Below are 24,428 nucleotides of genomic sequence, written 5' to 3' on the forward strand. Positions count from 1 at the left end.
ACTTCTGTCCACCCCGTTTCCTCTCAGGAGAAAAGAGGCACTAATAACCAACACCTCTATATAATACAGTACAGTCAACAGCCTCACAAACATCATCCAACATGAGTAAGAGTTAAGGCAACACCTCTCTAAAACAGTTTGACAAAGACTGAATATTGTAACCTTCATGAGGGGTAGTGTCTGTGCAACTGTTGTGTAATTACTTTTAGCAATTGTGTATTTAATAAACAGGTAGCTGAGTAATATTTATTAATTGCACCACTTTCCTTGTTTGAATGAGAGTGGGTATGACCCTTGCATCACATTTTAAGTAATCATTAATATTGGTTGTGTTTACACAGTGAGTGTAAGCTGAGGTAATTTTCTGGTTCGTACAGGATACGCAGAAGTTCATCATGGTGAAAATTTTTATTTTGGCAATCTTGCCGGCAGTACCACACCCGAGGAGCTGCCGTGAACTCTTTGGAGAAGTACGCAAAGTCTCAGAATGTGACATTGTGGAAAAACTTAGGTTTTGTACACATGAAACTTCATGTCTGAACAGAGGAGGCCATTCAAAACTCCATCACACCGCTGCATGGCTGGCGCAATCAATGAACGTCGAGATGAGCAAAGGGAGGCCCCAAGTCCACCACCAAGCTGCATTGTCAGCAACCTGGGGTGAGGGGTCACCTGTGATGTTCTGCGGGCCAAGTTGAAGAGTTTGGCAGTGGTGGAGTGTGACATAGTGAAGGACATATGGCTGTCACATGAAGCGAATGAGCAATCGCATGGAGACAACAGTGAACTGATCACAATCATTGGCAGGCCGATTCATGGGAGATGCCATGACGCCATCAGGAAGCTGGACAACACCAGCCTTCAAGGTGAACCTTGGGCAGTGAGCATTAGCTGCTTACTCTCTGTAGATACGAGTTTGGATTCTGTTCTTGTTCCGGTACTGCTCTCGTCGATCCTCTACCAGATATTTTCCACATAAAGAGAAAGTGTGGATAACCTTTGCCTTCACTGACCAGGTGGACTGAAAGTAATCACATGTAGCTTGGCAATATCCTTAAAACCAGTGACAGTGCATTCTGGTGTATAGCATGGCATAAAAATCACCTGTAACTGCGCTGAAGAGTTAATTTCGCTTCGCTCAATGATGTCGGTCAAATGCATTTAACGTGTTTATAGTCGCTAAGAGCCTTTCGTGTCACGAACCCCAGGTCTCATGCGTGTTTCTCTCTCCTTACAAGCAAGTGATTGAGCGTAAGCTGTCCACCAGTCGGCTTCGCCACTGCCCCAGGAATGGGAGATCATACCTGCTGCTATGTCTGCGGGGAAACTTGGTCACTGTCGAAAGATCGTCAAGTCGGTGAACAACGGTAGCCCTATCGTGACGGCATGAGAGGTCGCAGCGGCCGGGCCCCCCACGCGGTCCCCCACGTTATGGCAGGGGCAGCTACGGGATGGCCTCACCTCCAGCAGCTGATTACATGGTGGCTCTGCGTATAGTCAGGGTATTTATGTAGAGTGGGCTGCCGCCTGTCCCTGCCATAGGACCAGTGGCTACGGTTCTGAGCTGGGGGATAGGTATGTCAGCAGAGCAGCAGCCTCCTATCCTGAGAGGCCATCAGCTATGATCGTAATGACCGTCTCCTATAGCAGTGTTGACTATTATGAGAATAAGTACAGAGGCTCGCCTCTTGGCTCAAGCTATTCGAGGATCGGGCGATGTCCCTATCTCCCCCCACCCCACACCCCTCCTTTTCCTCCCTTTCAAAGCTCTCCATCCAAGTATATGACTCCATATGACGTCGGCCACTGCCTCCACCTTCAACGGCTGCTGCGAGCGGCCATTACGTATGCTACAGACCGCAAGCACAATGAAGACGAGTAACCGGTCTCTGCGGCGGGTACGGCCTACGAAGCGAAAAATAACCTCCAACGACTGTCACCGTCGATTTTGTGCGGCACAATAGTATTTATTGCCAATTCCTACGACCACCAAGGATATATGCCGCACGATTATCAGTAACAGAAATACTTGCCCAATTAGATCAGTGAGGACAGGAGAGGGCAGAATCTAAAGACTAGACTTACCTAAACATTGTCACTTTAATAACAGGTAGAATTTGTTGCAAGGCTGTTTTATTAGATGACATAGGCTTGAGTGTACACAAATGTGTCACAGGATTTAATTACACTTAAACTACTGCTGTTTGGTGTGTTTTCATGAATGCAATATGGGTGGACTGGTTTGCAATTATATGTACAGTGGGATCCAAAAGTCGCAGACCACTTTCCTGTACACAGTCTTACACCATAAAATAAAGTAGAATGAACTTCATTGTTGCGGTGCAATAATAAAAGTTCAAAATCAAGACCAGTTGTTTAAGACCAACTACACCGAGGTTTTGGAGTCTGACAGGGTCAAACGGGGTTACACAGCGGACATCTGCTGTATACTAACTGTTGAAAAGAAGCGCACGGGCCTGTAACTACTGCCTAAATACCTTTATCAAAGTAGATAAATTGTATTGTATCATGCTCTGTACCTCAAATGTAAACATATCAAGTGAATTCAACACAATATCCTCACCAAAATCAAGTACAGTTTTGAACCACAGCACGATGGTTTGAACTTCACATCACCCACTCTCTACTGTTTGCTAACGTAGAGAGGTAAACATCTCATGTAAGCTTTACGTCAGCAAGCAAGTCGTACTAGCTAGCTTGCTAACACTAACGCTGTCAGTATTTTCGTTGTATGTTACATACTTAAGCTGGCGAAACTGTCTGGATGATCAAGCCCTTTGTAAACTCCATTAATTGGTGTTGAGTGAGCAATTCCGGTGTACTGGCGTTCTAATGCTTAAGTAATGAATCCAGGATGCTACTATATTAGCTACCTAACTAGCTGAGAACTTATTTGCAAACAGTCGCCCGCTGAGTCAGTCCATATCTTTACAGAGAACATCTATACCAACGCTACGACGACAGTTATCAGTCATCAGCTTCCTAAAATGTATCTCCCCGGACTTTTTAATCTCTAACTCACCTACAAAGTGATGTAGGCCTCAACACCAATGAATGAAAGTGAAATGGCGCTGCTTCTTCTTCTTTGAGGTTTTTACGACAGTTGGCATTCGCGATGTTGTGTTCTTCCTCGTCTTCTTCTTTAGGGTTTAACGGTCGTTGGCATCCACTGTGTTGCATTGCTGCCTTCCTCTGGTTTTAATCATCAATTACAATCTTGCTTTCAAAAACCTAAAGATACATTTTCTCCCCTCCACCATGCCCTCACACTCAGGGACAGATTTTCGGGTCTCCACTGTTAGTGGTCTTGTTATCTCTGCTCTTCTTTCCTCTTCATATTTCCAACATGAAATCAGGACACTAGTAACAATGACCAGTTGAATGTTTTCCTTTGATAAATGATACCATTGAAGCTCCTGTGACCAATTCTTCATCTACTCATAATTATTTTCTCCTTTGGTTTCTCTATTTCTCAACACTCCTACTTCGTTTGACTTTCATGTTGGCTTAAGTGTCTTCCTTTTGTCGCATTGTCCCAATATTGCTGTTATTGTTCCATTATTTCCCTCGAAACTCACTGTGCTGTAGAAAGTTTAATATTAATATCCACATTTCCCCTCCTGACCTTCTCTTTCACTAACTTGTCAACATCCTCATTCCCCAGGATTCCTCTGTGTGCTGGTACCCACATGTACGTTATGGTTTCCCCTGACTGGCTCACCTTGAATTACTACACAGTAGTTCATATATTAGGTCCTTCTGGGTGATCCTGTTTTACCGTTGACAGTGCTGACGCTGAGTCAAATAACTCAACAGCATGTACACTCAAAATATCTGCCCTCCCACTGACCCCAGTCCGCTGCCCCTGTTGCCCCTGTTAGTGGATCGTTTGACCCATCAGTAAAAAAAAAACTACATACAGTCACTGTAATTCCACTGTAATATTCCTGAACTATAGCCGCTGTTTTATTTCAGTAACTCCTTGTCCACACAAGCATTCTGCAGCACCCATTCTGGTCTCACAGGCCACAACACAGTTGGACAAAATGCCACTTAGTGAACTTTCATTTGGACAGAGTACACAACTTCATTACTTGATTCAGAGTAAAGATCCTCCTGGTCAAATATTACTCCAATACAATTGAAAGTTTATTTGAGTTAAAGTACTGGAGCACTTGATTTAAAAAAATACTGAAGTATTTAAAAGTACTTTTTTATGTCAACTCATTGTTGTTTTGTAAATAAAAAGACTGTAGACATGGACATAAAAACTCATTGAATCAACTAAAGGAGCTATTGTCATTTTTGTATTTCTTTGTTTTTTTAGTCAGTGATGAAGTTTGGTTGTGGTGAACACAGCAAAAATTTCAAACTAAAGGAATCTTTCTTTATTTCTAAACCTTCAAACAGACTTCAGATCAGAGCAAGGTCTCTGGTGAAGAATCTTCTGCCTCATCTTTATCTACCGCCATCGTTAGGACACTGACAGGTTCAAACATGACTGACAGTGGAGGAGTTGGCAGTGATTGGTTTTTCTGTGATGAACACAGTGTATGGTCTATAACATTTTCAAAGTAAGAGAAAATCCATTCACTGACAAAAAGCTCTGCTTCAAAGTAAGAGTACCTCATAGAAATGTAGTGGAGCCAAAAGTGCAACATTTGTCTTGTAAGTGTAGTGGAGTAAAAGTCAGAAGTTTACAAAAAGAATAATACTCAAGTAAAGTACAGATTCTGGAAAAGTACAGTATTCAAGTAAATGTACTTCGTTATTGTCCATCCCTAACTACCTACCCAAAACTTATTTGCGCTTTCCCCCTTTACCAACATCCTCTTAGCTGGATTACTCTTTTTGTGTCCCCTTAGATTAATCAAGTAATTGTCTGTCAGCTGTTTCCTATGAAGTGGCACGGTGGCATTTCTCCTGCTTCAAGTTAAAGAGCACACGGTTACGCTTTTAACTGCTCCCCAGCAAATCCTCAGAGTCTGAATAACATCCACGTCTGACAACACAGACTTGGCTGCTGAGCCATATGCTCACATACTATAATCAGTCCTTGCCTGGATTAGCACTACATATGATTCAGTCATGCAACATCAGTTTCCCCATCAGACACATTATGACATTCATGACTTTCTTACTTTGCTTCAATATACTTCTGATACGCTCTCACCATGTTAGTCCCTGGGCCAAACGTACTCCCAAAAACAAAAGTATTGTACTCCCTTTAGATTATTTAAACATAACTTCAGATTAATTCCATCCCTTACTTTGTTGTGATCTAACGTTACCGCCACCTTCCGTTTTTAGTCTCCCAGTCATTTTAAAGCCGTCTTTCCAGTTGTCCTCGAAAACCCAAATAACCTCTTCCCACCCTATTTTCCATAATTGTGTCATCATTTCTTGTTCTTCCTTTGTAAATTTCTTGAATGATATAAGGACATGCTCAGTTGTCACAGCCTCATGTCATTGATCACGAAGACCCATTGTTTGTTTCCTTAGAGACCTTTATCATAGAAAGACTGAACAGAAGACACTGTGAGTAAAAGACATATGACAGTCTGCTGGAGTTTGACAAACAGCATTTAAAGACTCTGAGAGCAGGAATACCAAGACTCTCTGATCTGATGAGACAAAAACTGAACTCTTTTGGCAGAACTCCAAACATTTCATCTGGTGAACACCACTTACTGCTCGTCACCCGGATAATACCATCCCTATGGTGAAGTATGGTGCAGCATCTTGCTATGGGGGACTCCTCAGCACTAGGGACAAGGAGACTAATCAGAGCTGAGTGAAGGATGGATGCAGCCAAATACAGAGATGTCCTTGAAGAGAACTTGCTCCAGAGCCAGCTGACCTGAGACTGAGACAACTGTTCACCTTTAAGCTCCACAATGACCTGAGGCAAACAGCCAACAGCACTGGAGTGTCTTCAGGACAAGCCTCTGATTGCCCTTGAGTGTCCCAGCCAAAGCCCAGATTTAAACCCCATAGGACATTTGTGGAGAGATCTGAAATGACAGTTCACAGACCCTTCCCATCCAATCTGACTGAGCTGAGGATCTGTTAGGAAGAGTAGGATAAACTGCCCAAATCCAAGTTTGCAAAAAGTGAAAGGGTTTGAATATTTTCTGAAGCTGCTGTATCTAAATCTGCTTTAGCTATAAAGGATATTAAAATCTTTATTCTGCATATTACAATCCCTCCATACTGTAAGAGCATACTGTATTTTTGTATACATACATTTTATCCACAAGAACAACAAAAACATCAAAGAACAAAAACCCATATGCATATTATGTCTTTCAAGTATCTGTCAGGGAAAGGTGAGTGTTACTAATACAGTTTCCTTTCCATAAATAACATAAATATCATTACACACAAAACTAATGTTGTGGAATTTGTATTTTTGTCAAACAATCAGGAGTAGGCTACAGTTGTTTCTATGGCACCTCATGTAATCAAATGTACATTTAGCCTATGTATAAGCAGAATTATTAAGAGTGATGGAGGGGTGACGTAGAGACACAGGAGTGACCCTTTAAATTCAGAAAATTGAGGAACTCTCAACATGGTGGCACATAATGTAAAGCTGCTAAGCTAAGATAGCACATTTACAATCTTCATATACATTTAAATGTGATTTTCAAAATTACATGATCTTAGATAAAAATATATACACATGAAAAGTTAATGTGGTTACACACACTTTTTAGCATTCTAGCTAACATTCGGCTGTTGCTAACATAAGATAGCTTTAACCAGATAATAAGCTAGTTTCAACCAGGCGATGTATTTCTTGTTGAAGGTTTCTTTCATTGTTCTTTCTACAAACTGTTAACAAGATACTGGGTGTTTTCGATCTGTAATTTTAGAGAATCTAGTCAAATTTGAACTCCTCATCACTTCTTGAGTTAGCACACAACAACATATGGTATCCCAGTAAAATCCTCATGCTAACTGTAACTGTAAATCTCACTTTACACTGAAAGTTGAGTGAAACCATGAAGTGGGGTTGGAAATTGGTTCAGTTTTACACTTTATCACTTACACTTTAGTAAAAACAGGCAAATCCTAGGGCTGAGTAGTGAAGCCAAAGTACAACAGCAGTAAACTCAAATTCAACAAAGTCTATGTTTTTCTACAGTCTATGGTCTGTACTGACAGCAGTAGATCTATGGCATCTCAAGCTGTCTTCTCTGTAGCAGTCAAACTTTGATTTAGGCTGGGAGGATGAATTGTATTTACATGAAAATCTTGGCTTTAGCAACTTTAATTAGCACACCCAAGAGTTAGAAACTCACTTAGCATACTGACAAGTCTCTCAACAAAATACAGTCAGAGTCTGAGCGGGCAACTTGATCCCATACTGACATTTGTCCTTCACAGCAGAGAGGTGGTGGGATTAATTGGTGCTGGTGTCTGACTGCTACAACTTCAGCCATGGAGGATAATTTCCACCACAGGGTTGCAGAAGAGATCTGCGTTCTTATTCTTCTTTGAAGAAGACGGCCCAGTTCCTCTCAGTAGCTGCTCTCATGTCCAGTCAGGATGTACAGGTTGCTCAGTGCTGAGGGGTCATCTGTGGGTGTGCTCTGAAGGATGATGTCCCTGTTCAAAGAGAGGGGGACAAATCTTACAGCTCATCCTGACAACATGAATCAAAGTCTATGATTGTCAATCTTAAAATATCCAATGTTATTAAGTACTTATGTAGAATGACACTGTACTCTTTATCATTCATAATATACTCAATCTCGATGTGCACAACTATTAATTCTGCTCCAACTACTGTAAATACTACTACAACTATTACTACTACTACTACTCCTAATGATGATTATACTGTCACTGTTACTATGACTACAACTTCATACCATTACCACTAGTACTGTTACTACTGTAAATCCCATGACTGCTATTAATTCTGTTACCACTCCTGTTAGTCCTGCCTCTGTTACTCAAACTACTTGAAGACCGCTACCCCCACTACACTAGTAACAGAAAGACAGAAGACACATTCAACATCCGCTGCTGCATTTATTGAGAAAAACTTGTTTTGGAAAAATAAAAAGTAAGTAAGCAATTTCATAGAATAAGTATCAAAACAGACAGAACAGTGTTTTTAACATTTTTAGTTCGAAATAAGCAAAATATGCAGCTAATTTTGTCCCATAGCAGAACAGATGCAACAATAATTGCCCCTTTTTAACACTTATGAAAATAGTTATTTTGTGAATTGTTGGCCTCTCATGGTCTTATAATGTATTTGCCTGTTTTGATAAATTGTGCCTACTTTGACTGAAGGTAGGTTCCATGTTCTACGCAAGACAAAACTCAAAAGCTGTTCTTTGATAAATATCATTACACAAATAAATAGTACTATAATAGTTTTGTAAAACAATGCATATTTTCAAAACAGTGTCCTCAGGTTTGGGGTCAGTTGCTTCAATCTTTAAATGGTATGAGTCATTAGCAGACAGGTGTGAGTTTAATATGTAAAAGTTTGGTTGGTCTCTGAGAGACAAGATGTGTTGCAACCCCAGTCTGCCCGTCTATGTCTAATAATGATACTAGTAATACTACTACCAAAAACATCACTACTACTCCTACTATTACCACTACAACTACTTTCCTTCTCCAACAGCTTCACTTTACAGTGAATGACACTGATATTGTCAGACTGATGTCAACGTACCTGTTTGTTCCCAAAACTCTGAATGCTCGACTCTCATCAGTAATTTCTTGCGTTATCTGTAGATAAAGACGAAAATTCACCCTTTTATAGACACATTGGTGCAAATCAGAGTGAATGACATACTCGCGACGTCGACTCCGTCTCAGCCTGACATAAATACATAAATCTTGTATGTAATCACCTCATTTGAGTGGAAACTCCTCCCTTTGAGGCCGTGCTTCCAGAAGGCCAGCACACTGTCCTGTAAGCAGACTGTTAGAACACGTTATGTCACTCAACTGTCAGCGGCAAAACATCAAGTTTCTGTCTCACATGATTGTTTCTACCTAGTGTTTCGATGGGGAAGTCGAAGAGCATTTCAGCAGCCAGCTCTTTGGATGGAAGACCCCGCAGGTTCACAATCTTTACAGTTTCTGTGGAATGAGCATCCACATGGAGATACAGTATGTTATGAGTCAGTATGAGAGATGGCCGGAAGAATGTGTCGAGGTAACTTACTTTCTACTGCGATGAGGACAGTGTCTCTGTCCAGCTGGGTCACCTGCACCGCCCTGAGCGCTCCACTATCTGCAGACACACACACACACACACGGTTTAGCTTCAGCTCTGAGCCGAGCTGCACACACACAGCGGCAGAGAAACGCAGCGGTCAGTCCTACCCGGTACTGAGACAGCGGTGCCGTTCAGCTCGATGATATCAAACTCCAGCTGTTGGCCGGCGGGGGGCTTCCCGTTGCTAGAGTCTCTCACCCCAACACACAGCTGGGGAAACTCATCTGTCACCAACACCAGCAGCTCAAACACGGGCAAACAGTCCGGCAGCCGTATCGCTATGTGCTGCAAGTCAAAGAGACGGCAACAAATGAAGGTCAGTCCGGTTATACGATGGTAAGAATAAGACTGAAACTCTTTTAGATATACCCGGTAAGTATGACATACGAGGATCAGTGTTTAATTTTTCACCAGGAATTTTTTCTCAAACAATTCACACCAGTGTTAAAGTATCTGTTTCCTAAGTCATCCCAAGTTCATGTCAAAACATAACAACAATACAAACCTAGCTACAGTGTGAATTTATCTGCTAGCTTATGTCTGATCAACCCAGAACGAGATCATATCAGTCTGATACTCTCTGTTTTCCCTCCAAAAACAGTTAATACTAACAATAACAGTATTATTAAGAAAAGAAATACAGGGTATATTTCAGTTTGAACTTTAATTCATGGTTGCAGTACAGGTCTCTCTACACGTCTGCGGTTGGAAAGCGTCGGCGGGGGGCTACTGCAGCGGTGAAACCAGACTCAGACCCGCTGCTGGAGGTGGACAAACCCACGTGACACAGGTACAGGAAATGATTGTAAGTGCACCGTCTTTCTCAACTGTCTCTGATTTTATGTCTATGTATCTGTATGGATGTATCGGTCCTGTGGCGCCCTCTTTTGGAGGCAGTAGATATTTGCCACCGACAGCTTTGACACATCACCAGCTGATGAGAGATGTGCCCGAGGTGAGTTGCAGAGCGCAGCACCGAAAACTCCCCTCAGATCAAACATTAACACAGCTGATCAATATATCATATATATATATATATCAACCCCTACAACAGAAATATACGAAGCAGCCATGTTTTCCCCCGAAGACCAGTTAAAGTCTGCACAAACCTTTAGGTGCATGAACTTCTGGAGAGGCTCATACCACAGCAGTAGAACCAGGCCAGACGGAACCGCCGCACACAGAAACGTACTGTCTGTGTACGGGTTTCTTGCTGAGAGGGAGAAACAAGATGTTGTTGCTGTTATGACTGAATAAACACAGAGAACTTGGAGAGTAAATTCTGCACCGCTTACCTACACTACATGTCCTACAGCCTTTAGTGTCGGGAATCTTCACAGATATGGCGAACTTCCTGTGGATCATCAGCAAGAACACCTTCAGCAGTCACTTAAAACCACCGCGTGTGAGACTACAACATGTCTACCACTGCTCCTTCTAATGTCTCCCTTAAAATGTCAAACTGTAACTCGTCAGGTCCTACCTGGGGCCGATCCTCTCAGTGAAGCGGTTGGTGCTGAGCGACAGACTGCTGTGCTTCTTCGGCAGATGTCCTTTCTGTTCGAACAGGGCTGTCAGACTGTGGGAGTACAGCTGGGACGACTTCCCTGCAGGATGGAGATTTTCTTAGAGCAGCAGATAATAAACAGAGCTCTGTGTTCTCTGGTAAAACCATCATTTTGAAGGGATTTGTTACCTGATACAGACATCAACACGTTGTTCATGACGTACAGCCAGGTACATCGCTGAGGGAGCAGCTGTGGGAAGAAACACAGACAGTCAGTGTCTTCAGTAATCTCCTCATAGGTCAAGTTTGGGTGTTTTTTTTTTTTTTTTTTGAGACTCTAGTGTTTCTTGAGTTTCCTCCTGTCTCTACCTGTTCACTTGTTTCTTATTTTCAATCACCTGTGCTTCCCTGCCCACTCACACACCTGCTCCTAGTTACCTCATCCCCACAGCCATAATTTAAACCAGCTCCTTGTTGGTTCGTGTGTTTATATTCCCAGGTGTTCTCCTGTTGTTCCTGTCTGTCCGTCTGTCTGTCTGTCAGTCTAGCTGCCTGCTTGTAAACCCTAGTGATGGCGAAGTGAAGCTTTATGAACTAGTGAAGCTTTCAGCTCAGGGTCCTCGCTGCAGCGGCCTGGGTTTGAGTCCGACCCGTGGCCCTTTGCTGCATGTTGATTAAACCTCCTTAATCCTCAGTTCCACCATCAGCCAGAGTCTCTCTGGGCCTTGAACTACATGATGCCAAGAACACGTAGGAACCACCTTTTGTTCCAATACGGTGTCCAATAAGTGTATTACAGTATAACAATGTTAAATACACGGATCAGTCCCTCTCTTACCTTCTCTAGTGTATCTTCATGAAGTTCATTAAGGTTCAGTGTGTAGATGCCCTCCTCCGCCCCAAGAATAAGGTGCTGATCTACGTGGGAAAAGTGTTTATCAAAGGGACAAAAAGAAAAGGTTTTACTGCACCATAAGACAAAGAGAGCACAACATACATGCATGTCGACATTCATCACACGCACACTGATATTCCGCTATTATATGACGATGTTTGGAGTTCGGTAAATGTCATGTAAACAACACGTTCTGTTCGGATAGCCAGTACAATGAATAGAAACCTGAACACTGAAGTCCTGACAAGGAGGACTGGTGATGCAATGATTTCCTAAACAAGTAAATGTTATGTTTTGAATTTGTGTTGTGTTTGGTCTCTTCTGCAAGGCTTTGCATAGAGATTACAGGCTGACAATATTTCAGGAATCCTGTTGAATGGGAATCAGTTTCACTATTCATCACGTGACGGGGACAAGACAGCAAAAAAAAAGTGAGCAGGAGCGGACAGGAATCATAACAACAGTAGGTCAGTTTCTGTGGTTCTAATATGAAAGAACACCATCTCCCAGTCTTTCTGCTCTTTTTTTTTTTTAAATTCTTTTTCATCCTCTCCTGTCTGCTCTGACAGCTGCATGATGTTGCCAGGTTCAGCCTCAAAAAAAATCAGAGAAGCTGCTCCCTCGTACATCACAACCGCTCGGTTAGTTTTGGCCACACACCTGTGTGAGTCGCTGCGCTGCAGCAACTGACGTGGACTAGAGGCATCTCTGTGTGCAGCTGCCAGCTAACATCTTCCAATACCAAACACACTACGGGGTCAGGATGGGACGGGAGTTATTCTTCTATGATTTTTTTAAAATTTTTTAATTTTTTAATTCTGTCATTGGATTGGGAAGGGAGACTCCCATGTCACCCTCTAATAGAGATGCATGTCTAATAGAAAAGCCCACATTTCTGGACGGAAGCAGAAACACATCTATTTCCAAAGATTATGAAAGACTCCGAGATCAACAGGTTTTTTTGATATGCACAAATATTGCAACACCGAGCTTAGAGTCTGAATATTGTGCATGTTAACACAGGGACTGTTGTTATTGTGAAAGTTTATGTGAAGAAAAAAACTCCATCTATCAGAGTTTGAGGACATTAAGAGGCCTCGTTGTCTCACCTCTTGTCTTGGGTAAAATCCAGGTGACAGCACAGTGGATTTTTAGAGGACAACCATTGAAGACTTTGGAGAAGCAGGCTCCCATCTACAGAAGCAGCACAGCAAGTGAATCACTAAAGGTCTGATATGATGAATTCCAACAGAAAAGCATGTATGATTATTATAATAATAACTTCATGTGTTGCATTTAAAGTGTCACTGGGCTTCTTGGCACATTCACATGACTCCAAATAGCAGCAAGCAGGAAACTTCAGACACTGAGGTTTCCAAAGACACAAGGCTGACGTTTGGAAAAACAAGTATAAAATGTTGCAAGAGACATTTATAAGTATTTGCATATGATGAAACCACAGCCACAAAAAGCATGAACGGGATTCAGACACAGTGTGCAGCTTGTATCATTCAATGCGAGAAAGCACATCTTGTTAGTCATCAGCTCTTTGTCACTGGTCAAGTCTCATTGTAGGTCACATGCTGTTAGATTTAACACTTACATGGACTTGAGGGGTAGGAGGAAGTCCATGACAATCAGCCCTCTAGAAAGTTCAAGGGTTACACAGAACAAAACAAGAGGGGGGGGGATAAAACTGTACATCAGACGCATCACAAACTAACATCTTGTTTGGATGCATGATTCGTCATCAGACAGACTTCTAAAGGATCCAAACCAAATCATTAGGAAGTTATTATGTTAGAAAATCACACTACTGATGTGAAGATACAGATGTTCGGCTGAACTCACAGAGTCCTCAGTATTTTTCCTTAGTGTGCTCCACTCAGGTGACAGCGGTGTCTCTCTCTTCGGGGAGGAAACAGTGGCGACCTTCCTCTTCTCTGCTGTTACAGCTTCCCCCCCAGGCAGACATGGATCACTGCAGCGCTGTCTGATGTCCTGCGTGGCCGAGCACCTGGCCAGGACTGACACGAGACAGGAACAGGAAGTAATGTTTGTCGGAGCTTCAGAGAAGTCAAACATGAAGGCGACACGTTTGGAGATACAACATGGTCTCTCTGGCGGAGCGGTGGGCTGTACCTGTGGTGGAGGTGGAGTCAGGAGAGGTGGCGGCGTCGGGGCCCAGCGTGCAGCTGGGTCTCAGCGTCAGGTCTCTGTCCTCGGTGCCGGGGGTCAGAGAGCGGAAGGCCGGCAGGGAGGCTGTGGACAGACTGAACAGACCACTCTTCTTCCCTCCCTGAAAAACACCAGCAGACACATCGTTCACTCTGAAGGTGTCAACATGTGTCCCAACTCTATGCTATATACTTACTATAAAGTATACACCATGTTCTTGTATTGACATGTGTAGCTGTGGGGGTATTTTACTGGACTGACTGCTGCACACCTTCATGGAGGCTGACAAGATGAATCTAGATGATGCTGATGAACCTCAACCATCAACAGGTCAGAATTTACATTTAAGTTCCTCTTTCATTCATCAAGTGTTCCCTCAAAATCTGATTATGATTAGCCTCAGACGCACTTTGAAATTATCGCTAGACTTTGGCCAATATACTATAATATCACGATATTCAATAACAAGACGAGAGACATCAGGAGCTTTCTCACCAGCCAGAGTCAGTAATAGTAAACTAACCAGCCAGCAGCCACACTGATTTCAAATGAAAACCTGCTAGCTAGCTAACGTCACCAGCCTTACATCATTAGATTGTTCATACTGATGCATCAGTGGATTAGCAGCATTTCACTGCTGTAGCTGGTCGAGGTGGAGCTGCTTGGAAATGTGAACTCAAAGGGAAACAGTGAACTGCAACATCTTCTGGATATAAACATCAACATAAACAACTTGATGTTGGATGAAAACATGCAAAAATATTGTTTGTTTCTCTCTCTTTTCCATTAACAAGTTATTTCCTTAAGTTTACTTTCTTTTAATCTTTGATCTGTTACTGTGTATAGTTGTTATTTAAATGTAAGTTCAGATCTTATAGTTAAGTAAACCATTCTGTTGACAGCATTTAAATGTCCTATTTGTTTTGGAGGTGTGTTGTGTCCCTTCTAATGTCGAGACTAAACCTACGCCTTGTTCGTTTACATCCGATATCGGGATATTTCCTGTCATATCGAAATATATATATAGATATATAGATATAGATACATCTATATCTATATATATAGATAGATAGAGAAGTAAACTGTCTCCACCTCTGATGCAGCATTTTAAAGCAGGAAATAAAGAGTTTAAAGTTAAAATAACGGGACAAACCTCTGACCAGCTGCTGAAGTTATTTGAAAGAGTTGATGGAGAACATAACACCGTCAGTATGTACAAGTACAGATTCACAGTTTTCACTGTCAGCTTTAATGTCGGAGTCTATTGTTGAATTTATGGGTGAAATAATTCGACTTTTATCAGTTTGGCTGTTCTTTGGGTACCACTCTACAATAAGACTACCCTTATAGAGGATTTATAAATGGTTTATAACTAGGTTATTAATTCGGTTGTTAACACTTTATAAATCATAAATAAACAGTTATAAACAATTTATAACACATTTGGCAAGATCAAGTTAATCTTACTAATGACTTACTATTATTTACAACTGGTAACTCATTAATGAACAGCGATAAATGGTTATTATTGTTGTTGTAAAGTAGTGCCGTACATATACAGTAAGCAGTTGGAACACAGCTCCGGTTTATAGCTGTGTGGTTCTCACTTACGTCAGTAGATGGCGCCCTCTTAATGGTTAAACTCCTGAAAGACAAAGGAGCAACAAAGTTCTGATCAGGCTCTAAACTCTGCCTGTCAATTCATCTACTGAGATCCAAATCAACAACATCGTCACGACAACAAGATGGACAACAACAAAAGCAGATGCTGGAGATGCTGAGGGCAGGGTAACAGCAGTACATACACAAAAATCTCGAGGAAACACAAACACAAAAATAAAAAGCAGACAAAAAGCCCAACAAGCCGAGAACCAGAGGGTTTGTGCTGAATCAGAGCCACACCACTTCATGAAGGGGGACTTGGGATTAGCAGAGAATGAACACAAACCCGCTGACTATGTCAAAGATGTTGCCATTAGCTGCTATTCACACAATAAAAATCAACACAAGCAGTATATTTCAGGTGAATTGAGGTGGGATGGCGGGACACTGCTGTTAGGAGAGGCTGGAGGTGATGGGCGGGGCCTACCTCAGCTGCAGAGCTTGCTCCACACATTCCAACAGGCTCCTGCAACAGGAAGACCTGGTGTTTATCTGACTACGGGCCTGAATGGCCCACAACACAATGGGAGGGAAGGAACCAGAGGTCGACTCCTATCGCTCTCTGAAGACCGATAATCATGCTGATACTTGGACTGAATCAAACAGCTGATAACTGTTCCAAATTACAGGATAAGACTGCTTTATTACAACTCAGCTCTTATTCTCTTGGTTTTGGCCATCACCACTATCAGTGGTAAGAACATTATACTCACCAACTTCATTTCTGAGAAGGGCTGTGGACAGGGTTTTATAAATACTGTGGTTATGTGAGTTTTTATTGATAAGAATAGATGTTTGGATGAAACGATGGAGCTTGATGTGTCAATTTCATCTCAAAAAGTGACTTAAGTTGTTATATTCTAATATAAATATTCCCCAAAATATGTATGGATTCAAAGACCAGCCCCTCTAGTCTATTACATACATTTAGTTTAATTTCATTAATCAGATATGATATAACATGGTTATAATTCCATATAAATGCTAGAGCCAAGGCCTAACATTGTAAATAAAAGTTGATCACTGAAGATTATCCTTTATCCTTCGACACAGTGAGAGGCTGCAAAAGCCTCCACATCTCCCAGAATAGTGAGGACATGACCTCAGGGTTCTGGCCCTGTTGCTGAGACCACAATAGCCCTGACTGGAGTCCAGACCAGGATCTTTGTTGCATGTTATTTCCCATCGCTCTCCCTCTCTCCTCGTATTTCCTGTCATCTCTCTGCTGTTGACTCATTAAAACACCAAAACGTTCTGTAACAGGAGCTGTCCCTGTTCAGATTCAGTCTCTTTGTTGCAAAAGGTTCGGTCAACTTTGTGTAAGTAGAAGGAAGTGGAGCTCTTAGCTGTCTACTCTACTTTTCCATACAGTCTGAATCACAGTTGGTGTAACTGACACGGATTGTTCAGGGAAGCTGTCTGTTCCTGTACTGTGCCAGTAAATACACCAAACATCAGCCCCACACCAGTTTGTAATCCTGTATGTGTGTGTTTAATGACAAATATGTGGTTACACAGTTTATGGCGGGTATATGGTGAATTGATTCAGAACATAACAGCGTCTGACCATCCCCATTCTAGCACAACTACACTGACTTCCTGTATGTTTCAGACTTTAGTTTAAGATCCTCATATTCACAGCCCTCCATGACACCTTCTTATATTTCTCAATTTATACTCTTCTCTGCACCAACATCACTTAGATCGTCTGACCAACTACTCCTAAATCAGCAATGGTCAGCAAAGTCTGTACCACTATTTAAAAAACTTTTAAAGACCCACCTGTACAGGCTGATGTTTTTATTAGCTTGTGTTTATTCCTATTGGTTTTATTTGTCTTTTAGTTTGAGTTTCATGCATTTTTATTACTAAGTGCGAAACGCTTTGTAACTGCTGTAAGTGCTATATAAATAAAGTTTATTATTATCATCATAATTAATTATTATTATTATTATTAGCTGAGCTCCTCCACAGTCTGTCCATGATACAGAGTGAATCACTGGGGTACAGGACAGGTTTGTTTCCGACCTGTCTGACGACCTGATGACCCGACTGATGCTGTTTCTTGCCCTTTTTGACTTGTCGACAGCACCATGTTCCCAGATGGCAGCGGTTACCATGGTGACTACAATATTATCATAACTGATAGAAACAATGGCCAAAACAACAAAAGTAAGACCCAAGTTGTAATTTACCCGAGTTATTCTAAAAAATATTACCAACCCTGTCTGTTAATGCCTAATCCTGCTGCTTTTAATAAGTCAAAAGTATTACACAATAATATCCCAATAAAGCAGCCTCACTGAGAAGGATCCCTGCTGCCTTTGAGGTTTTATTATCCACATTAAAGATCCTGTCTGACTGTTATTGTGCCCAGTGGTGTCCTCAAATCCCCACAGCTCTTTGGCATTTAGGATGTGGTTAGAGATCACGTGACGCCCAGATTTTGCACAATCATCACAGGCTGTAAAACTCTAAATACATTTTTCAGTGAAAGAAAAATTTGATTTCTATAATAATTGAATGTAATTGATAAATCGGTATTTTATTTTTACTGATTTTTACTGATTAAAAAAATGAATGAACGGGACGTCACAGTATCCAGTTCTCTTCATACAGCCATGCTCAGTTAGAAATCTGAACATTTCAACTGCTGGGATGAAATCTGTGGATTTGTTGCCACTACTGGACACAAAACAAAAAAATAATAACAATATATAGTTGAAAAATTTGAGATTTTTTTCCATAGTTGTTAACTACTGATTGCTCCAAGAGAGGCATCCAGTAGAACGATGACACAGAACCTTATCATCTAAACAGCAGAAAACCATAATATTCCCCACAAGAACATAAGGTACAAGTCTTACGGTGAGTTGTCTTCATTTCCAGACAGACTCCAGTCGTCATCATAAGGACTCTGCTGAAAGAAGCAACACACAACCTTTGGTCACATTCATATTCTGATGTTGTAATCAGCCACTGTCACAAAAACATCTTGCAGAAAAAGTGCTTTACCAAATCAGGATAAGGCTCCGTGACTTTTCTCAGTGGGGGTCCAAACTTCACCTGGTCGACTGCAAACAAAACATGATGATGAGTTTCATTCATTCACACAGACGTGTGGGTTTTTCCAGAGTAAGACAGTAAAGACCAGGCCAGTGTGCTGCCACACGTGTTCACAGTACCGATCGACACTCAGCTCTCAAGTGCATCAATCAGCCGGAGCCGGGGCACAGGACACAGGATGCTCTTTAGCCACACATCACCTATCACATCAATAAAAGGCTAGCACTACGGTACACTGGCTTCTGCAGCCGTGACCCCACACGAGAGTTGAGCACGTAGACAGTAGCTCATGGTGGCTTATCTTATCTGATGTTAGCAAACTTTAGATAGATACTGCTGTAACCGATTTTACTGAATCCGTTCAAACTTCTGGCCCAACACATGCCTGGGTCCTCGGCCCGAGTCTGGCCCATACACTTCCACATGTGGGTAGAGTCCGGCTGTTATCCTCCAGTACTGACTGATGCCAAAACATTGGAGCAATGGAGCTGGACTTATACTGTGTCATCCCATCTCTCTTTCTCCCACTTTCCTGTCTCTCTCTCACTGTAACTATAATAAAGGCTAAGACAGAGGGACCTCCATTTTCAGTACCTCTGCTGACAAGTGTCTTGCTTTGGTTTCTCTGGTGACTTGACTGAGACGTGACCAACAGGAGGAAGTCGTTGTGTAACCACAGAGAACCTGAGCCACTGGTTGACAGTTTGACTTTGAAGCAGACGATGATGAAACTAGTGAACCAGAAGACAGAAGCCGCTGCCGCCTCTCAGCCCAGTTTTCTGCCATCATATGTATATAACTTGATGTGAGCTGTCTTGAGCAGTTAGTGGTTTCACTATGATATGAAAATCAACTTGCAGAGACTTGAAACTTGCATCACAGTGAACATGATGTGCCCTTTGTCAGTCAAAGATCTGTTGTTGAGGTTGAAGGTGAAGCCTGATTCAAAAGCTCATCTGTTATTATTTGCATGAGGTCTTGTCTTGTTATTTCAATGTTTCCTGTTGCTCCCTGCAAGCTATTAGCTTCTTTACCTTCCCCAATATCTAATGTTTTTATTGCATTATTCCGTTTCCCCTTTACCTTTAAGAACCATTTTGCCTCCTGATAGACTGTTAGCTCACACATGCTGTTAAATGACATCCATAGTTTAGTAAAGGTAAAACTTATATTTGAAATCATATATTTATTTGCTCTTTGTCTCAGGATGTTCTAATAGCATGGCTCTGTGGAAAGACATGTCAGTCTGTAATCAGCTGGTCAGTCCAACACTTTGATCCACAGTGAAACAACTGAATGGGTTGCTATGGAGACATTCATGGTCCCCAGAGGATAAATCCCAAGGACTTTGGAGATCCCCTGAATTTGCCTCAAGCGCCACCAGCAGGTTGACATTTTTGATTTTTACTGAAATGTCTCAACAGCTACTGGACACCTCACCATGAAATGTGATACATGTCCATGTCCCCAGAGGATGCACCTTAATGACCCTGGTGATCCCCTGACTTTACCTCTCATGCCACAAGCAGGTCAGTCTTCATTCCTGAGAGATATTTTAACATCTGATGGACTGATTGTCAGAGTCCAGATGTTATCTTCTGGTATTGACTGACAGCTGGAACATGCTGTATATGGGCCAGATTTTGGTTTGGAACTGGCTTTGGTTGTACTGGGCCAGAAGAAAACAAACATGTGGCCGGCCCATACTTGGGCCTTATTTATTTTGTTATCTCGCTATCTAAACTTTGTGTAAATACAAAATGAATAGTCTGATTAAAGAAATCTGGCACACATTTGATGCTGACTTTCGGTGACTCACAGTTTCTAGTACTAACTACCGAAAAAGTATTGAGGTTCAACACTGAGTCCTATCTAGTATTATTATGATCCTAGAAGCAGTGGTAGCAGCAATAGCCTCAGCAGTAGCAGTAATAATAGCAGAGACAGTGTGAGACCTTCATAGCCCATACTGGTGAAACTGAGGTGCAGGTGTTAAAGGTGTTTGTGGTTTATGTTTCTATGAATGATTCACTTTCATGCAAGGGAACAACACCAGGTTGACTTATGATATGGTGCTGGGTAGGGTGTGAAGACCGACTATCACATTAGAAACACTTGGGCCACAAGAAGCCTAATGGCAGCTGAGCAGTATGAAGTCACTCTAACCAGTGCATAGAAGTAGCACTGTGTGTCACACACCAATGGCATGTTCTCAGTGCCATCCTCTGACGCAGCCTCCGTCCCACATGTATGGACGGGCTGCAGAACAAGGGCAGCCATCAGCAAGCTGACTGAGGGCCTTTTGTTCTTATTCATATTATGGAGATTACAGCACTGAATACTGGGGGACGAGGTGGACAATGAAGCGTCTCATCAGCAAGTACAACCAACATACAGTATATTTACATATGCATGCGTGAAGTCACAGGCAAAGCCATCAAATGCACTTGAACATGCAGAGGCTGTTCAATGTTACACACAGAACAATACACAAGCACATGAAGTAGTTTGAAGTGAGTTAAAGGGACAGTTACACGTTTTGAGAAATATGCAAATCCGCTTTCTTCCTGAGAGTAAGGCGTTCAGATTTAAGGAGGTAGTTGTAAGTTTTGCTATTGCTACATAGCTAACTTTAGCATTAGCAGCTGTTAACTGACCAGTCTAGAAGAAACGTTGTGATTCCTTTACTCACCAACAGCTGTCTCCAGAGGTGGAAAGCAACCCTCTTGTTTTGCTTTTATTTCTATCACTTCTTTTCTTCTCCTGATGTTAGCATGCTACATGCCTCTTGTATTGTAAACACAACTATGGCTGAAGCTCTCAACAAGTCTGGTAAATAAACAGCTGTTAATGCTAACGTTGGCTATGTAGTGACAGCTAGCTTGTCCAAAGTTTAACAAGAAAAGAGTCTATAGGCATGCTAGCAGCTCTGTGGGGCTTTAAGGAAAATGCTAACATCAGCATGCTAAGATGCTCACAGTGATGATGCAAGCATGTTGATGTGTAACAGGTCTACAGGAGCAGTCTGTGGCTCAGATTCAAATGCATCAAAACTCAGAGGACGACGTTTCTTCACTCAGCAGGACAATGAGCCTAAACATAGCAGCCAAAGGGCGAAGAGGTGGAATCTCTGCCACTGCCAAGTCAGTCACCTGATCTCAACTGATCCATACTGGACTGAGATGACAGGACCACTCCAGCTGTGTCACCCACAGCCAGTCAACATCTGAGCTCAACTACACAGATACCGGAGGACAGGACATGCACAAAAACTGGAAAAGTTGCCCTCAACCAAGTCTGAATTTCCCAAAATATTGGACTGTTCCTTTAAACTTAAATGTGTGTGTGTGTGTGTGTGTGTGTGTGTGTGTGTGTGTGTGTGTGTGTGTGTGTGTGTGTGTGTGTGTGTGTGTGTGTGTGTGTGTGTCCTCACATTGCTCTTCAGACAGGGTCCTCTCTACAGGCAGGTGTTTCCCTGCTGACTGGATCTTGTCAGGAGCTATTTCCCCAACCTGTCAACACGTTTATGAGACACACCAGAAAAAAAAACAGATGTGTCATATAAAATATTAAACATTTGTGTGAAATTTTGTCATAATTGCTATGTGAAGTGTGTGAAGTGATGGCTAAAAACTGTTGACCTTATACATACTTAGACAAAACTTCTTCAAATTTGGTCAGTACATTCACCTGGACTGAAGGACAAACTGATTAGATTTTGGTGATCAAAAGTCAAAGGTCAAGGTCACAGAGACCTCACAAAACACGGTTTTGGCTTTGTAGCAATATCTCTGGAACTCTTCAAGGTCATTTCTTCACATTTGGCACTTAGTTTTTGGGATTTAGATTTTGGTGGTCAAAGGTCAAAGGCCAGTGTGACCTCACAAAACATTTTTTAGCCATTACTCAAGACCTCACACAGCAATTATGACAAAACTTCACACAAATGGTTCATATTTTATATGACTCTGGAGAAACAGGGATGTAATCTGAAACTAGTCTAGTTTTTCTTGTCAGTTCTTCAGTTCTGTCCCTTGTGGCACTGACCTCCAGGTCGTTGTCATCCAGGCTGTGTGTGTGGCTGGAGTGGAGCTCGGGGTTGTTGGCCATGTCCAGAAGCTCAATCACCAGGTTACGTGTCAGTAACTGCGTCACAAACGGATGCTGGAGGAAGGAGTTACTAATCACAGCCTTGAAAACCACCAGAAAACTTGGCAACATGGCACTGAAAAACTACTAAATCTACTCTGCCTGCCACACTAATTAATAGTCAAACTTTGGAAGGACATTGCTAAGCTGGTTCAAGACCTCTGGATCACTGCTAATGTCTCGGATTTAGGGCTGCAACTCATTTATTTTCATTATTGATGAATCGGTCTGGCTTTCATCATAACATCTTCCGTTGGGCAGCTCCCAGTATGAGTGGACTGAACTGTATGAATGTAATGCATGCTGGTAAAAGAGAGTGGCAGTCAGCGAACCTTTCCTGGATATGTGAAGGTGATGTCATGGATCGTTAACCACGTTTCATTAATGACAAGCTGTAAAGAAATAGCTCACCTGCAGCAGCGTCTCAGCTGACGGCCTTTTACGAGGACTTTTAATGAGAGACATCTTCACAAAGCTCTGGAAACCTGCAGACCTGCAAAGAGAGGGAATATGGTGTGAATAGATTGTATATCTACAAGATATTGATCAGATTAAAGGGTGAAAAAAAACACAGGCAATCTGACTCACCACTTGGATTTATCCTTTAGTCTCGGGGGCTGGAAGCTGCTCTTGGACATCAACATCAGGGCACTGAAACATTGTTTTAAATGTCACCGGGCTGCAAAATGTCTTAATTGTTTATCTGCAAGTGACTCTCCGGGAATAAAATGCAAGGCAGCTGAAATGTTACATAACACAAATCTCTGCTTTTAATGTCTCTGCTGTGACACGATGCAGAGTTCATTAAGTCTGTTTCCAGCTGTCTGAGCCGGTGTTCCTGCTGTCTGTGCTGACTCACCGCATTGGGTGGAGGTCAAACATGGGCGGTTGGAGCTCAGCCAGCTCGATGGCGGTGATGCCGACTGCCCAGATATCACACAGGTGGTTGTACCCACCCTTCTTTTCCACTGCAGCCACCTCTGGAGCCATCCTGCACAGACCATTAGAGAGGAAGAGGAAGCACAAAAGGAAGGAAACATCAGATAAAACACTCCTTTTACTGATGCTTTAGTATCAACTAGTCATTGTGGTCAACTTCCAATATGAAGATGTTTATTCACTAATTTTAGTTTAGTTTAGTTTCAGTAATTATAAAGCTGCTCAATTTAGTTCTTATCAAACAAACAGAAGGAAACAGAAGTGTTTGTGGGGGGACTATTTTCAGCAGTGGATTAATCCACATTTGGTGCTCTAGTGAGTATTTCTGACAGCAGGAAGGTATATAAGGGACTGAGTCAAAATGTACTAGAGTGTGTTCATCGTTATGAAGGAACATATCACCCAGTGTAACAGTGTGGTTGACTTTGGTGTTTTTAATAGTTGTTGAACACAATGGAGCTCTGTGGCACTGAGGAATCAGACATATCAGCTTTTGATACAAACACAGCACTTGTTAGGACACATTCCTCGTTCGGACGACTCCAACTCTCTTTATACTTGTCTGAGTCAACAGAGTCAACAGAAACTACAGCAGCAGTCCGACTTCTCACCAAAACCAAAAGCAGAGAGCACATTACTCCCATTTTAGCGTCTCTTCATTGGCCTCTGGTAAATGTTATAATTGATTATTTTATGGATGACTTTTAAGGCTGTGGACTTGCACCTGAGTACATTTCAGACCTGCTGACACTATATTT

General features: G+C 42.1%; 2 protein-coding genes and 1 pseudogene across 9 annotated transcripts in view; 1 reads left to right on the forward strand and 2 right to left on the reverse strand.

The window, feature by feature from the left end:
- The window catches only part of LOC111223628 (RNA-binding protein 4.1-like), a 7,206-nt gene extending 4,095 nt beyond the window's left edge, over positions 1–3,111 (reverse strand). For 2 of the 5 annotated variants that reach the window (XM_022747864.1, XM_022747860.1), the window contains exon 1: positions 3,044–3,111. The gene's annotated coding sequence lies outside the window, so the exon portion shown is untranslated. Of the gene's footprint in view, positions 1–2,584; positions 2,705–2,763; positions 3,009–3,043 lie in introns of those variants that run through there. The other 3 variants (XM_022747862.1, XM_022747861.1, XM_022747863.1) reach the window with 3 other exon arrangements.
- On the forward strand, positions 396–1,882 carry LOC111223583 (annotated as a pseudogene).
- A 2,566-nt stretch (positions 3,112–5,677) lies between the features above and the next one.
- map4k2 (mitogen-activated protein kinase kinase kinase kinase 2) overlaps positions 5,678–24,428 on the reverse strand; it is a 43,231-nt gene continuing 24,480 nt past the window's right edge. The window contains exons 9-32 of one of the 4 annotated variants that reach the window (XM_022747825.1): positions 23,591–23,722; positions 23,320–23,382; positions 23,143–23,224; positions 22,630–22,746; positions 22,016–22,094; positions 18,532–18,590; positions 18,384–18,433; positions 15,944–15,982; positions 15,466–15,499; positions 13,819–13,975; positions 13,528–13,703; positions 13,280–13,321; positions 12,786–12,870; positions 11,620–11,699; positions 10,971–11,031; positions 10,758–10,881; positions 10,570–10,628; positions 10,384–10,487; positions 9,382–9,559; positions 9,221–9,289; positions 9,049–9,135; positions 8,904–8,974; positions 8,723–8,778; positions 5,678–7,635 (exon numbers count right to left, since the gene is read on the reverse strand). In XM_022747825.1, coding sequence (XP_022603546.1) covers positions 7,548–7,635; positions 8,723–8,778; positions 8,904–8,974; positions 9,049–9,135; positions 9,221–9,289; positions 9,382–9,559; positions 10,384–10,487; positions 10,570–10,628; positions 10,758–10,881; positions 10,971–11,031; positions 11,620–11,699; positions 12,786–12,870; positions 13,280–13,321; positions 13,528–13,703; positions 13,819–13,975; positions 15,466–15,499; positions 15,944–15,982; positions 18,384–18,433; positions 18,532–18,590; positions 22,016–22,094; positions 22,630–22,746; positions 23,143–23,224; positions 23,320–23,382; positions 23,591–23,722 — 2,092 coding nt within the window. In that variant the 3' untranslated portion in view covers positions 5,678–7,547. Of the gene's footprint in view, positions 7,636–8,722; positions 8,779–8,903; positions 8,975–9,048; positions 9,136–9,220; positions 9,290–9,381; positions 9,560–10,383; positions 10,488–10,569; positions 10,629–10,757; positions 10,882–10,970; positions 11,032–11,619; positions 11,700–12,785; positions 12,871–13,279; positions 13,322–13,527; positions 13,704–13,818; positions 13,976–15,465; positions 15,500–15,943; positions 15,983–18,383; positions 18,437–18,531; positions 18,591–22,015; positions 22,095–22,629; positions 22,747–23,142; positions 23,225–23,319; positions 23,383–23,590; positions 23,723–24,428 lie in introns of all 4 variants that reach the window. The other 3 variants (XM_022747824.1, XM_022747827.1, XM_022747826.1) reach the window with 3 other exon arrangements.

The sequence above is a fragment of the Seriola dumerili genome, unplaced genomic scaffold (assembly GCF_002260705.1).
Source record: "Seriola dumerili isolate Sdu_G_001 unplaced genomic scaffold, Sdu_1.0 BDQW01000111.1, whole genome shotgun sequence".
Taxonomy (NCBI): domain Eukaryota; kingdom Metazoa; phylum Chordata; class Actinopteri; order Carangiformes; family Carangidae; genus Seriola; species Seriola dumerili.